The following is a 14,205-nucleotide window of genomic DNA, read 5'->3' as shown; positions in this document are numbered from 1 at the left end:
TACATGGAAAACCCTCCTAAACTTTAAAGTTAAGCATTTGTAGTCATCCGTCTGGAACCACCGAATTGATTTTCTTCATCATTCAGCGCGTGTGACTACGCTCCGTACGGATAACGTTAATTTCAATCCATATTTCTATATTTAGCAAGAAGTCCGCGACGTGTCTTGCGTCGCGTGTTATGACTTCTCGTTGTCAATAGGAAATTTTCAGTAAACTATCCAATGATAATGCCTTGTTTGGTTTGATGGGAATTAAAAGTAAGTAAAAATTGATGAAATGTATAGTTAAAAAGTTATGAATTTCATAGAGCGTGTGGTTAAAATTAAATATTGATATATTTGACATAAAAATATTGAAGCTAAATTCTTGTTAATTTAATATTGACACTAGCATGTTCTAACTTTTTTTTTCTTTTCTTTTGCGCAGTTCATCCTACCAAATAAGTTAAAAACATATCATATTTTAAGTATTTACACTCTCAAATCCTTAAATATCAAGGCATTAGTCCTATTAGCATCTCGCTTTATTGAGGGGTAAATTCACATTGGGTAAACGTGAAATAAATAATCAACATTTAAAAGTTTGAACTACTCTTTTTAATAGGATTAATATTTTAAAATAAAGTTTTAAGTCTTAATATAGTATTAGAGTTCATTAAATTTCAAAAGCGAGATCCGAACAAAGGTTCAAACAAGCACACAAACTTCAAGATTAATGTTTTCAAATGCATCATTATCTTGCGAGACATGTTAAAAGTTAAATCTCATATTAAATAAATACGAAATAAAGAACCAACATTTAAGAACTTGGACTACTTTTAATATGATTGACTTTTTAATGGAAAATCCCCAAATCTTAATACACTCGCTAAAAGAATTTCAAATCATGAACCAAGATTTATTGCCAACACAAAATTTATATAAACTATAAAAGTGGATCTCATAAAATTTAATTAGCTTTGCCTGTTAAGTAGCAATGATATAATGTTACTATTAACAGAGTTTTAGTTTCTATTTTTTTTTTTGATAACTCAGGTGTCCAAACTTTGCCTGATTAATCTTGAGGAGTGGCGGCCTTTCCCCTGATTCGCCATCCAGATAAATTTGAATACAATTACAACTTACACACATTTGGACAAGACATTCGAGATGTGGTTCTCCTCCCTGTAGACCTCTCATTATGACGTGCGGACAGAACCTCTGGAGGGGCGACAAAGGGCACCATAACTTTGCCTCCACAGAACAAATGCCTTCCAACATAAATGTTGCTTTCCAACTGCTGCGGAAATTTGAACCTCCGACATTTCGTATAGAATCTTCTTGCTTTACCACTATGCCATACCCGCGGGGGCTTTAGTTTCTGTTGTTGCTTTATAATGTTGTTGATATTATTAAATGTTCATTGAAAAAACTAAATAAAGAATTAAAGTAGAGAGCTTGCTGGAGCGTATTAAAAAATTTACTTTCTAAATTTAGAGATGTTCTCTATTATGTATAAGATGTTATTTATAAATAGAGAGTCTTTTGAATATACTCTAATATTATGTAATATATTTTATATGTTTTGTATAGTATTTGTCAATATTTTGAAAATCGTAAAGCCTAGATGTCAAATTTTAAATTTTACGAGTCTAAGCAAGCTAAGACTTAAAAAAAAGTGTTTATTTTTAAAATTGTTTTAAATTTTTAATCATTTTAAAAATTAGTTAATAATTAAAGTAATACACATCAAACATCTAAAATTATAAAATACTATATTTACTTAATAATTTATATAATTAGTCAATTGTGCAATTTTAAAGTTTTCGAAATGCAAAAACTAAATTATATTTGCAACTTTCAACTCGACAGTTCCTACTTGAAATTTTCTAATGCGTTTTTATTTTGTATAGATAAAGACATTTAAAAACTTGAAATTAAAGTCAAATAAAACGCATTATTTATTTATTTATTTATTTATTTTTTAATAAGGCACTATGAGGTGCTTATTGTCAAGGTGTGACGTTTCGGTTTCACACAAATCTTGTGCCTTAGCGACGCTTAAGCGGATTTTTTTAGAATATTGATATTTGTAATATGTATTTTTCTACTTTATGTATAACATATGATCAAATTAGTTTTTAACCCTGCTCCGATTTGATAGAGATTATTTGAAACTCATTTTTAATTACTCATTATCTCAATAAATAATTTTACATATGAATCTATATATTTTCTTTATTAATTAACCATACGTTTAAAACAAAACCACTTTTCGCAAAATTTCTATCTAACATGGCTACACGCAGTACATGTGTAGAGAATCCATGCTCTACTCTACATCGCTATTTCCTCCATCGATATTTATTTTCTCTTGCCATTTTATGCTTTTTAATGAAGAGTAGATAAGGAAAATAAAAAACCAATATCAATCAAGATTTTGAAACAAGACGTGATTACTGATTTAAGCAGTGATGTGAAGGTCCTAACGTACGAGGATGACATTTTTAAGCCATAGTTTTTAGAAGTGTTTCTACTATTTATATTTGGCTTTAGTTTTCGAAAGAGTAATTGTACTATATATATGTTTTTACTTTTTTGTAATAAGTTTATTCTTAGTGGAATCTAATTTCAAAAACATTTTAATACTTTTATTTTTAATAAAATCGTAACGTGTTAGGACAATATTTATTTTGGTAAATTAATTAGCCTAATGCCATCTTTTTTCAGAAATAAAAAAGAAATTTAAAGTAAAAATGAAACCAGCAAGGGAGACAGCAAGATACCATTATTAGCAATTAATACTTAAAAAATTCCTCGGAAAGTCCGTAAATCCAGCCGAACATAGTTCCATAAGCAACTCTACTTATCACCAATTTTACAGCTCCTATCACTGATAAGTATGCGTGAGATGTCCGTCTTAAAAAACCCTCGTATCAGTTGGCACTATTTATTTTGTCTGGTACTCTCTCTCATACGCCCCTCATTTGGATCTTCACCAGAGAGAGAAAGCAAAGAAAATCAGAGAGAGAAAGCAAAAGAATAAAGTCCTCATTTTTAGAGAGAGAGAGAGTCATCTAAAACTCTCTCCAGTAGCCAAAAGTTTCATCCCCTTAATTTTTTTTTCTGTGTCTCTATACAAAAACCCTACCGATCTGTTCCTTTCTCTCTCATTCGTTGATTTCGTTCCAGGTATCAAACCCTCTATCTCTACCTCGTTCTCTCTCTCACATGCTTACACATAGATATAAAAAGGATACATTTACACACTTGCGCACAAATACACGTGCAGGCACACACAAACGTGTGAAGGTGGAACTACATGCATGCATGATTCGTATGTGTATGTATATGTGTGTGGATTTAAGTTTGGGGATGATTTTTGGGAAATTTTTTTAAATGGGGTTTATGTGATTAATTTAATTAGCTCTGAGGAATTCTTTATAATTTATTATTATTTTTTTTACAGAATTGGAAGTTTTTATTTCTGTGGATTTTCATAATTTTTTAAAATTAATTTTCCCCCTTTTGATAGTTCTGGAGAGTGAAGGAAGCGATCATGTCGTCTCTGAGTAGAGAGCTTGTGTTTTTAATTCTTCAATTTCTGGATGAAGAGAAATTCAAAGAGACAGTTCACAGGTAAGATTTCAATTTTCCAAAATTTTTTTGGGTTTAATTCAAATTTTTATTTTTTTACAGAATTGGAAGTTTTTATTTCTGTGGATTTTCATAATTTTTTAAAATTAATTTTCCCCCTTTTGATAGTTCTGGAGAGTGAAGGAAGCGATCATGTCGTCTCTGAGTAGAGAGCTTGTGTTTTTAATTCTTCAATTTCTGGATGAAGAGAAATTCAAAGAGACAGTTCACAGGTAAGATTTCAATTTTCCAAAATTTTTTTGGGTTTAATTCAAATTTTTGGTTGTTGATAAATTGAGGAAAAAGAATATTATAAAAAAAGTTGCGTGATTTTTGGATCTAAGTATATTGATCAGTCAATTATACCTTTGACTGATCCTTACCCAACTAATTAGTCTAATTAATTGACTGAAAAAATCGGTACCGTGAGACTGGAATTTCCATTTTTTTTATTTAAAAAAAAAAAAACCCAGAAGGGGATTTATGCGTTTAAAGCTATTTTCTGGGCTTTCTTAATTTTAATGGTTCATTTATGTCTGTTGATTACAGATTGGAACAAGAATCAGGTTTTTTTTTCAACATGAGATACTTTGAGGAAATGGTGGCAAACGGGGAATGGGAAGAAGTGGAAAAGTACTTATCTGGGTTCACTAAGGTTGATGATAACAGATATTCAATGAAAATTTTCTTTGAGATCCGAAAGCAAAAGTACCTTGAAGCCCTAGACAGGTGATCTGGTTTCTTTTTAAATTAATATCATTGAATGTCTGTCAGCTCTGTATTAATTTTCATATTCTTGTGGATTGATATGAATTTAAATTCATTTAATCATGTTTCTGAATTGTAGGAAAGATCGTCCTAAAGCTGTCGATATTTTGGTGAAGGACTTGAAAGTATTTTCAACCTTTAATGAAGACCTTTTTAAAGAAATTACGCAGCTTTTGACATTCGAAAACTTTAGGTAATGAAAGGAACTATTCCATTTGTTATTATTTTCTTCGTCATTTATGGGAGTTTGATTGCTGTATTTTCAAGGAGATTTTGATGTAAATGCAATGACATGCAGAGATAATGAGCAATTATCTAAGTATGGAGATACCAAGTCTGCCAGGGGCATAATGCTTGTTGAACTTAAGAAGCTGATAGAAGCAAATCCCTTGTTTCGTGATAAGCTGAACTTCCCCAGCTTGAAGAACTCGAGATTACGAACGCTAATTAATCAGAGGTTAATTTCTTCATAATTTGTGATGTTGGAATTTTCTAACAGACTATGATCAAAACATTGCTATTTTCTTCTCTGTATTGCTTGCAGTTTAAATTGGCAGCATCAGCTCTGTAAGAATCCAAAGCCTAATCCTGACATAAAAACTCTGTTTGTGGATCATTCTTGTGGACCTTCACAACCAAATGGTGCTAGGGCCCCCTCACCTGTAACTGCACCACTTATGGGCACCGTTCCTAAGCCTGGGGGATTCCCACCCCTGAGTGCTCATGGTGTAAGTTGTATTAGTCAAGAAAAAAACATACAAATGGGGTTATCCGAAATTTTCAAAATGTTTTAGACTGAATTTCTTTTTGTTTCTCTAGCCATTTCAAACAGTACCAGGTTCTCTGGTTACATCTCCTGCTGCATGGTTGGCTAATCCCTCTCAGATTCCTCACCCTTCAGCTTCTTCCGGTCCAATCGGCTTCCTCCCTCAAAATAATTCAGGTATTTATAGTTTTCTCAACCATTTCCACTCGTTGATAAAATGTCAAAAGATACTTCCTTCCGTCTCCCACACGTTTTAGTTTATATTTAATTTATAACTTATACCATTTGTTTATGTGCTAAATTTGCGGCAGCTTCCATGTTAAAGCGTCCTAGGACTCCACCTTCTAATAACCCAACTGTGGACTATCAAACTGCTGATTCTGAACATGTTTTGAAGAGACTACGACCTATTGGAATGCCAGATGAAGTATGCATCCCCATTTTAAATTCCTCATTTTATCTGCCGTTGTAATTGATAGACATGATGTTGTTTTGTTGTTATGAATTTTCTATTTTGATTGTGCTAAAATGTGTGTTTGAGCATGCAATTGTCGTCTTGTTATTAGGTTGTCTACAGTACAAAGTATATGTATATAATTCGCTAAGGGGGTTGAACTTCAAAGCTTTGACGTGTATATGTATATATATATATATATATATATATATATATAAATATATCTTGTTCCTATAACCAAAACCGTTGATTTATGCAAAACTTGTTCATTTCACAGGTCAATAATATGCCTGCCAATATTTTACCTGTTGGATACACTAATCAGACCCATGGGCAAAGTTCATACTCATTTGATGATTTGCCGAAGGCTGTTTGTTTTACTCTCAATCAGGGCTCAACAGTCAAGAGCATGGATTTCCATCCAGTACAACAAATTCTGCTACTTGGTCAGCATTCTCTAGCTTGATGCAGCTTCTGTTTAGAATTCTAATATTGTTTTCACAGCTACGACAATGCTAATGCTACTGCTTGATGTATTTTCAGTTGGAACAAATTCAGCAGATATAATGATATGGGAACTAGGCAGTCGGGAGAGGCTCTGTCATAGAAGCTTCAAAGTTTGGGATCTTGCAGCTTGTTCAATGGCGCTGCAGGTCTGCCCTTGAATGTTTCCAGCATAAGTGAATTGCATCCTTCCTCTTTTGTCATATAGCCCCTGTTTGGCCCCTATTGAATTTTTCTTTCTTTTCTTATCAACCATACATTCTCCAATAAAATAATATTACAAGTAATTCCAGAACTTTTTCTTCTTTTTTAACCAATATTTTTTGTAAAAACAATATTCCAACCATTAAAATTTCAAATAATAGGGGCCAAATGGGGTATATTATTCGAATTGTAAGTTGAATGATTCTCTTATAACTATGCAATTTTGTATCAGACATCTCTGACCAGTGACTACTCTGCATCAATTAACCGTGTGGTATGGAGTCCTGATGGCTATCAATTTGGTATGTTGTACAGAACTTTTCTTATATTACATTACCCAAATCTCTCTCTCTCTCTCTCACTCAGACTGAAGGCAGACGTTGTTTGGCACTTTTTATTCTTATGTATCTTGTTGATGCTTCAGGTGTTGCATACTCTAAGCACATTGTGCACATATATTCCTATCATGTTGGTGGTGAACTAAGAAATCACCTTGAGGTTTGTGCTGTCTGCATCTCTAATTTATGGATTTTTCATCCGAGTTACTATATGTTGATTATGATTTAGGGTTCTCTTTTTACAGCTTTAGTATGTATAATGTGGATGAATCTTCTGAAATACTGATTCATGTTACTTTTCCAGATTGAAGCCCATGCTGGGAGTGTGAATGATCTTGCTTTCTCTTACCCGAACAAACAACTGTGTGTCATTACTTGTGGAGAGGACCGGCTTATTAAGGTCTGATTACTTATTTTATTGGTTTATCTAGCAGAACGAGTGGACTTACTGTCCCTTCATTTCATTCACACATTTTTCTCAGTGCTCCCCATGTTTGGGTATTTAGGTTAACTTGTTGGTTTGACTACTTTATTTCTTTTTATATGTATTGAAGTTTTTATCTTCCACAGGTGTGGGATGTGGTATCAGGTGCAAAGCAGTATACCTTTGAAGGCCATGAAGCACCCGTATATTCTGTATGTCCACATCATAAGGAAAATATTCAGGTATGATCTTCATTTCAGGTATATCTAATGGTAAGACTGAAAATTAATCTATTAATTTCTCTTCTGCCTTTTCTTTCTTATCAGTTTACACTTTTACTGATAGGATATAGAAACACGATAACAAGACTATCCCGAGGAATATTTCATTGAGCCTCGCAATGAATTGAGCAAAAGCTAATCTTGGTCTTTTATTATCCTTGAAAAATTGTCATATTTCATTTTTAAATATATAAAGTTGACTTCAACCATCCAACCCCACGCATGCAAAAAGAAATGGCATTACAGAAGCATCTGTATCTTTAGTTTATATTTGTGACCTGGATGTTTCTAGACCTGGTGTAAATGTTTCCTGTTTCTATTATAATGTATTGGTTTCTATTTATTATTGTTCTATCTGATTTTTTTCTTGCCTGCCCTGTGAATTTAGTTTATTTTCTCCACGGCAACTGATGGAAAAATAAAAGCATGGTTGTATGATAACATGGGTTCCAGAGTTGATTATGATGCACCAAGTCATTCGTCTACGAATATGGCATACAGCGCCGATGGAACAAGGTCAATAGAAACTTTGATACTATTTTTTTGTCCTAAATTTTTTAAGAGCCCAGAACTTTCCGTATAATGTGTTGATATGCAGGTTGTTTTCTTGCGGGACTAACAAAGATGGAGATTCATTCCTTGTGGAATGGAATGAAAGTGAAGGAGCTGTAAAACGTTCATATGCTGGTCTTGCCAAACGAGTTGTAGGGATTGTACAGTTTGATACTACCAAGAATCGATTTTTGGCTGCAGGGGATGAGTTCATGGTCAAGTTCTGGGACATGGATAATGACAGCATGTTGACAGCCACTGATTTAGAGGGAGGATTACCGGTAACTGTCCTGTGTACTATGTTAAACCTACCATTATCCTTGCTGCTATCTACTAATTATTTATCTTGTAGGCATCTCCTTGTATCCGATTCAACAAGGAAGGCATATTGTTGGCAGTTTCAACAAATGACAATGCTATAAAAATTGTGGCCAACACTGATGGCATTAGGCTACTGAGGACAATGGAAAACCGTCCATTTGATGCATCTAGGATGGCCTCTGCTTCTGCCGGGAAGGTAAAATATTTATATTTTCCATTTTCTATTATCCATTGCTTGTGTATGTTTGCTGAAATGTAAGATGTATCTTCAGCCTCCACTGATGGGCACATTTGGTGCTGCTAGCGCTGCTGTTGGATCAAGCATTGTAGATCGTATTTCTCCTGTACCATCCATGATTTCAATGGTATGCTGCCATCAAAATTTTAAATAGGGAATCTATTTTATGTACATGTGATCAATGTCCTATTTTCAAGGTACTTTGTTAACGATTTATGCGTGCACAAAATAGTTGCAATTCAAACTGATTCACATCATGATGCTTCATCTATTTAATATTACTTAGTTTTTGAATTTACATTATAGTATTTGCAGTTTGTGGTGAAATTCTTCAATGATTTCTTTTAGAATGGAGATAATCGAAGTTTGGCAGATGTAAAGCCCAGGATTGCAGATGAACCTAGCGAGAAATCCAGAATCTGGAAGCTTACAGAAGTCAATGAGCCAGCACAATGTCGCTCCCTGAGACTCCCAGATAGTTTGACGGCAATAAGGGTATGAGTTAACTCTGTCTTCAGCTATTCGAAGTTTCATAATGGGGTTTTGTCTAAAATTGGATTTATTTCAAATTTGGGTTTGTGCCTTCTTTCTTTATTGGAGGACTAGCTGAACCCGGACTCCCGCTTGCAACTTTAATCCCCTGATTTTCTTTGTTTCTTACATGCACAAAAACACTCCCTCCCTCGGCTCATACTGCACGAAGTAGCTCTCTTTATGTTATGCCAAACAGTAATTTTTTTTTAATTTTTTAATTTTTTCTATTTTTTACTTTAGACAAATAATAATCAATGACTAATTACTGTGATTCAAAATTTTAAATTGACTGTTAATTATGTCTTTGTTTCTCTTGAAACTTCCAAGTAGTTTTGACTGTTGGAGTAATTAATGAATGCTGCCACTTTTTTAACATCAAATTAATTGCCCTCACGTAAGTCATAATTAAAAGCTTCAGCCATTCAATTAAAGCAACATATTCTCCAGATTTTCTCTTAAGATAAGGTTATGGAACACTTGAGAACTGGAGAGAGCTTGAAACTGTTACTTAAAAGTTGTTTTATTTCCTTGTGAGTTCACCTTATCTTAAAATTGCTTTCTGTCCACTAAATTCTTAGCTTATCCTTTATTATTAAGTACATCTTGAAGTTTAAGAGCTGTTTTTAGTATTTCGTTTCTTTCTCAAACTTACTGAGTCCTGTTTTTAAAATCAATTCACCAGGTTTCAAGATTGATATACACCAATTCAGGGTTTGCCATATTGGCTCTAGCTGCCAATGCTGTACACAAACTCTGGAAATGGCCAAAGAATGACCGTAATGCAACAGGGAAGGTAATTATATATTTTACAGGGAAATTTCCTGTTTCGAACTATTTTTCATTAAAACAAGTTGCTTCTTTTCTTTCGAATTCAACTTTTGTAGGCAAATGCTAATATTGCACCACAACTGTGGCAACCTGCTAGCGGAATATTGATGACAAATGATATTAGTGAGACGAACCCTGAAGATGCTGTTCCTTGCTTTGCATTGTCTAAGAATGATTCTTATGTTATGTCAGCTTCAGGAGGAAAAATTTCTTTATTCAATATGATGACATTCAAAGTAAGTGGCCTATATCTGATTATACCTTTTGCTTTTACTTTCAACCGTATCTAATGCATATGTACAATATTTGTGAATTCTAGGTTAAAACAATCTATGCTATTAGGTAGTTGCACGCGTTCTATGTTTCACTCTTCTGGTTGACTTGCTTTCTTGATTTTTTTTCTGTCTACAGACAATGACAACGTTCATGCCTCCTCCCCCGGCAGCAACATTTCTGGCATTTCACCCACAAGACAACAACATCATAGCCATAGGCATGGATGATTCTTCTATCCAAATATATAATGTCCGGGTTGATGAGGTAGAGCCTGAGTGGTGCAACTTTCTATTTAAATTTGTGGGCCTAACAATTTTATGAGCCAAGCCATTTTTCATCGTTGTATGCTTTTGTTGTTCAGGTCAAGACCAAGCTCAAAGGTCATCAGAAAAGGATAACTGGTCTTGCCTTCTCTAATGCGCTTAATGTGCTCGTATCTTCAGGAGCTGACTCTCAGGTAAGGCGATTTTGACATGGATGCTTCTGCAAGTGGAAAATTATGGTTCCTACTCATGTATATTCCTGTTCTTTTTGCTATCTTTAACAACTAACTATACCAGGATAACCAAATTAGGGACTGCATAGTGGAACTTACAGGATCTCGGAATCTAATTTAAAGTTCTTGGGTAAATCGTATAGGCTTCTATAAACGATTTAGCAAATTTTAAGTTTACCCTCGTCCTCAATATGCCCAATTTATTCGCATTTCACATTCATCCTATTTAGTGCGTGATTTTTCTTGTTCTTTGAAGTGCATGAAATTGGGCGCCTGGTTTTGTGTATTATTTTCAGCAGATGACGCCTTTCTGTTTCCGCAGTTGTATGTTTGGAGCACTGATGCATGGGAGAAGCAAACAGGTAAATCCTTGCATATCCCACCTGGTCGTGCAGCTTCTTCTCTTGCAGATACGCGCGTACAATTTCACCAAGACCAAACACATTTACTAGTAGTCCATGAGACACAGATAGCAATATACGAAGCACCCAAATTAACATGCCTGAAGCAGGTGCGACACTTAACATTTTAGCTTTTGACTAATATGGTTGTTGGTGTTCTGCTTCTTGTAGGTTTATTCTGGTTAATGCACTTTTATGCACAATTGCTGTTGTGTATAAATATAATTTTTACTACTGTGCTTTCTAGCTATTTTCTAATAATTTAGCATTTTCTGTGGTTATCTATGACAGGCCCTGTAAGAAAATTGAAAATACATGAAAATCTACTTGCTCATGTGAACGTATAATCGTTAAGTTCTTGCTAACATTGATGTCTATCACTTTTCTGACGATTGACCCGGTAATTCTTTCTTGGCTTCTGGTGGTCCTAACTTACATTTTTCTTTATGTGAATAGTGGTTACCCCTAGAAGCAAGTGGCCCTATCACATATGCTACATATTCTTGTGATAGTCAATCCATATACGTCAGTTTTGAAGATGGAAGTGTTGGTGTTCTTACTTCTTCAACACTGCGGTTGAGATGTCGAATTAATTCCTCCTCATACATAACCTCCAATCCAAGGTGAGTGCTGCTGAAATTATTTTATTTATTTTCAACATATTTTTAAAAGATTCAACGAGCCAATCACCAGAAAAGATTGCAATCATCTCATACGTTTTTTCTGTTTCCTAATTATATGACTGTAATTTTGCAGTTTAAAGGTCTATCCCTTGGTTATTGCGGCACACCCATCAGAGCCTAATCAATTTGCATTAGGACTTACTGATGGTGGAGTATGCGTACTTGAGCCCCTAGAATCGGAAGGCAAGTGGGGTACCTCGCCTCCACAGGAAAACGGTGCTGGTCCAAGCACTTCTGGTGCAGCTAGTTCCGATCAACCTCAGAGGTAAACAGACAGGTCCATGCACCCCTCTCCCGCAAGACAAACGAAAGTGTAACTTTGTGTGTACATGTACCATGTTCCCTGTTGTTAGTTATCTCGAGGGAGAAGCTGCAAGATTAGATTATACACTCGTAGGGTGTCTGCTTCGTAGGGCTAGTTTAGAGGGCAGGAAAGGATGGAAATGATTGTAATGTAGGTTGAGTCGATATGTCTCTCCTTTAGGATGAAATAGATGTTTGGGTTTATGGTGAAAGTTACAACAGAAAGACTTGTGAAGTTGTTTGAAGGCCTCCTTTATGTCAGCAAGGAAGGATGAGCTTTGTCTCTGTCTCTAACTGCTTTTTTCTTCTGTTTTTGCCTTGATGTGCTGTAAAATTTAAATGTATTCTTTTGATTTTTATTTTTTCCCCCCCTATTAGTTACTGATTTTAGCAGTGTTACTATCTATATCTTACTTTATGGGGGTTTATTATGAAATTTGTTTGTGTAGAAGCTAATGTTTTGTTCATAACAATTGATATTAGATATATGGGCATGTTATGCGTTGCTCTTATCCACGTGCTTCACATCTACGTGGTTCCAAGATCATAACTTGTCAATATACTGATATCTGCCTCTTCCCTGACTATTCTCTTTGTTTGAGTTTTTACAAAACCTTCCTTCGTTCTTGATACTTATTCAAGGAATTTATTTGTTTTTTCTCTTTTCGTGAAATCTTTTTTCTTGTACCAGTGAATATGAGCTTTCTTAGCGCTTTTATCAACCTTGGTATGTTCCATGTATGATTAGGGCTGGCTTTGTTCCAAGTATTTTGAACCATTTTTTGGTATTTTCTTTTCTTTCGAGTCTTTAGATATCTTGCATAAGCATTTTTTTTCCCTCTCTCCCCAATATCAAGTAGAGTAAATTGCACTTTGATCTTGAACTTTTGAAGGTTGTGACGATGGAATCTCGAACCTTTGATTTTGGGCGGTCCCGAACCTTACAAATGTTTGCATATGGATCCTTTTTCTGATGGAAACAGTAATTTGACAGTTGAAAGGTCATTTCTGGAGTCAAATTATCATTTTACTCTTAATTTAATTTTAAACAGAACAAAATAAATAAATTAATTAATTAAGAAAAGGAACACATCCACCCAACATCAAACCTATGCTGGCCTACGTTATTTATTTATTTTTTGGACGGCTAGTATCCGGTGAACTCGTGTGGGCCAAAGTGGAAGAGGAGAAATTTGTAGATTTTTCTCCGTATTTTGTTTATTGTTGATCTCAAACCTTGTCTTCTTACTCGTGCCTACCGTTTCGAATGTTATTGCAGAACGTTGTAATGCCAAAGTAGTAGCCGTTTATCTTCACGTGCCCCGATTTTTAAGTCTTGTTACGAATTTGGGGGAAAACATGCTTGTGAGTTTTGCTGCTAGGGGAGAACATTTCTCGATGTGTGTCTGATTCTTGACCGTTCATTCGCAAGTAATTTATGAGATGTGAGAGATGCTCCAAGTCATAACGGCATTTCTTCAAGCACTTTCTCAATCATGCTTGATAAGTTGTAGGTTTTAGTTTATGGTAAGAACTTGGATGACATGGTGCACTACACTACCTACTATAGTGGGTTACATCGCCTGTTGCTTAGAAGATGAATATAAGAGGAGTTTTTGGAGTATTAAGTTTTTCCTTCAAAATAATCTGATAAAATTACCTTAACGTAATTTGTACAGCTTAACAGTTCGATCAACAGGATCAAAAAAGATTAATTCGAGCCCATCAACTTCACGATATTTTTTTAAAACGAATTTGCTGACTTCAAAGGTACTAAAGGCGACCAACAATCGTTTTTCAAAATATAATGAAATTCGTCTTTTACGGAAGCAGCACAACAATCTGGAGGAATTCCAACGAACGCAACGAAATGATTTCACTTCCAAATTAATATCAGAATGAGAATGAGAGAGAAGGAAAATAAGATTCAAAGCAGAGAATGTTTGCATTGAAAATGGTGTAATTTTTCTGACGACGAGCAAGATATTTATAGATTTGTTTGTGGTCATTCGAACATCGATCAGAACAATCACTCTTCAGATAGCCTCCAAAACTCGAACAGACAGCTTGGTTCAATACTGCGTCGGTTAAGTCGGGTAATAATCGATTGTTTAGTCGATTAATAGACCATTCAGACTAAAAAATTACCTGAAAATAAGTCAAATATTAAATTTTATTAAGTACCCAAGAATTTAATTACTTTCAATTTGGTCCAAAAT

The 14,205-nt window shown here is 34.6% G+C and overlaps 1 protein-coding gene across 3 annotated transcripts; it reads left to right on the top strand.

The window, feature by feature from the left end:
• Positions 1 to 2,968: 2,968 nt before the first annotated feature.
• LOC111378354 (topless-related protein 4-like) lies at positions 2,969 to 12,437 on the top strand. Of its 3 annotated transcripts, XM_023001535.1 has the most exons (26): positions 2,969 to 3,171; positions 3,515 to 3,618; positions 4,165 to 4,344; positions 4,463 to 4,576; positions 4,682 to 4,840; positions 4,928 to 5,111; positions 5,203 to 5,326; positions 5,461 to 5,576; positions 5,881 to 6,049; positions 6,147 to 6,256; positions 6,544 to 6,613; positions 6,736 to 6,809; positions 6,954 to 7,049; positions 7,220 to 7,315; positions 7,743 to 7,870; positions 7,953 to 8,187; positions 8,259 to 8,423; positions 8,500 to 8,592; positions 8,814 to 8,960; positions 9,682 to 9,792; positions 9,884 to 10,063; positions 10,239 to 10,367; positions 10,465 to 10,560; positions 10,922 to 11,110; positions 11,457 to 11,623; positions 11,757 to 12,437. In XM_023001535.1, the coding sequence occupies exons 2-26, from the start codon at positions 3,539 to 3,541 to the stop codon at positions 11,950 to 11,952; spliced, it is 3,408 nt and encodes a 1,135-aa protein (XP_022857303.1). In that variant the 5' UTR covers positions 2,969 to 3,171; positions 3,515 to 3,538; the 3' UTR covers positions 11,953 to 12,437. The 3 variants fall into 3 exon arrangements, with proteins under 3 accessions (XP_022857303.1, XP_022857302.1, XP_022857304.1); XM_023001534.1 differs by lacking the exons at positions 2,969 to 3,171; positions 3,515 to 3,618 and adding an exon at positions 3,725 to 3,848; XM_023001536.1 differs by lacking the exons at positions 2,969 to 3,171; positions 3,515 to 3,618; positions 11,757 to 12,437 and adding exons at positions 3,725 to 3,848; positions 11,292 to 11,349 and having other exon boundaries at positions 11,457 to 11,570.
• The last annotated feature ends 1,768 nt before the right edge of the window (positions 12,438 to 14,205 follow it).

Source organism: Olea europaea, unplaced genomic scaffold (assembly GCF_002742605.1).
Source record: "Olea europaea var. sylvestris unplaced genomic scaffold, O_europaea_v1 scaffold1805, whole genome shotgun sequence".
Lineage (NCBI taxonomy): Eukaryota > Viridiplantae > Streptophyta > Magnoliopsida > Lamiales > Oleaceae > Olea > Olea europaea.
Note: the sequence above shows the minus strand (reverse complement) of the source record. Positions and strands in the feature narration are given on the sequence as shown.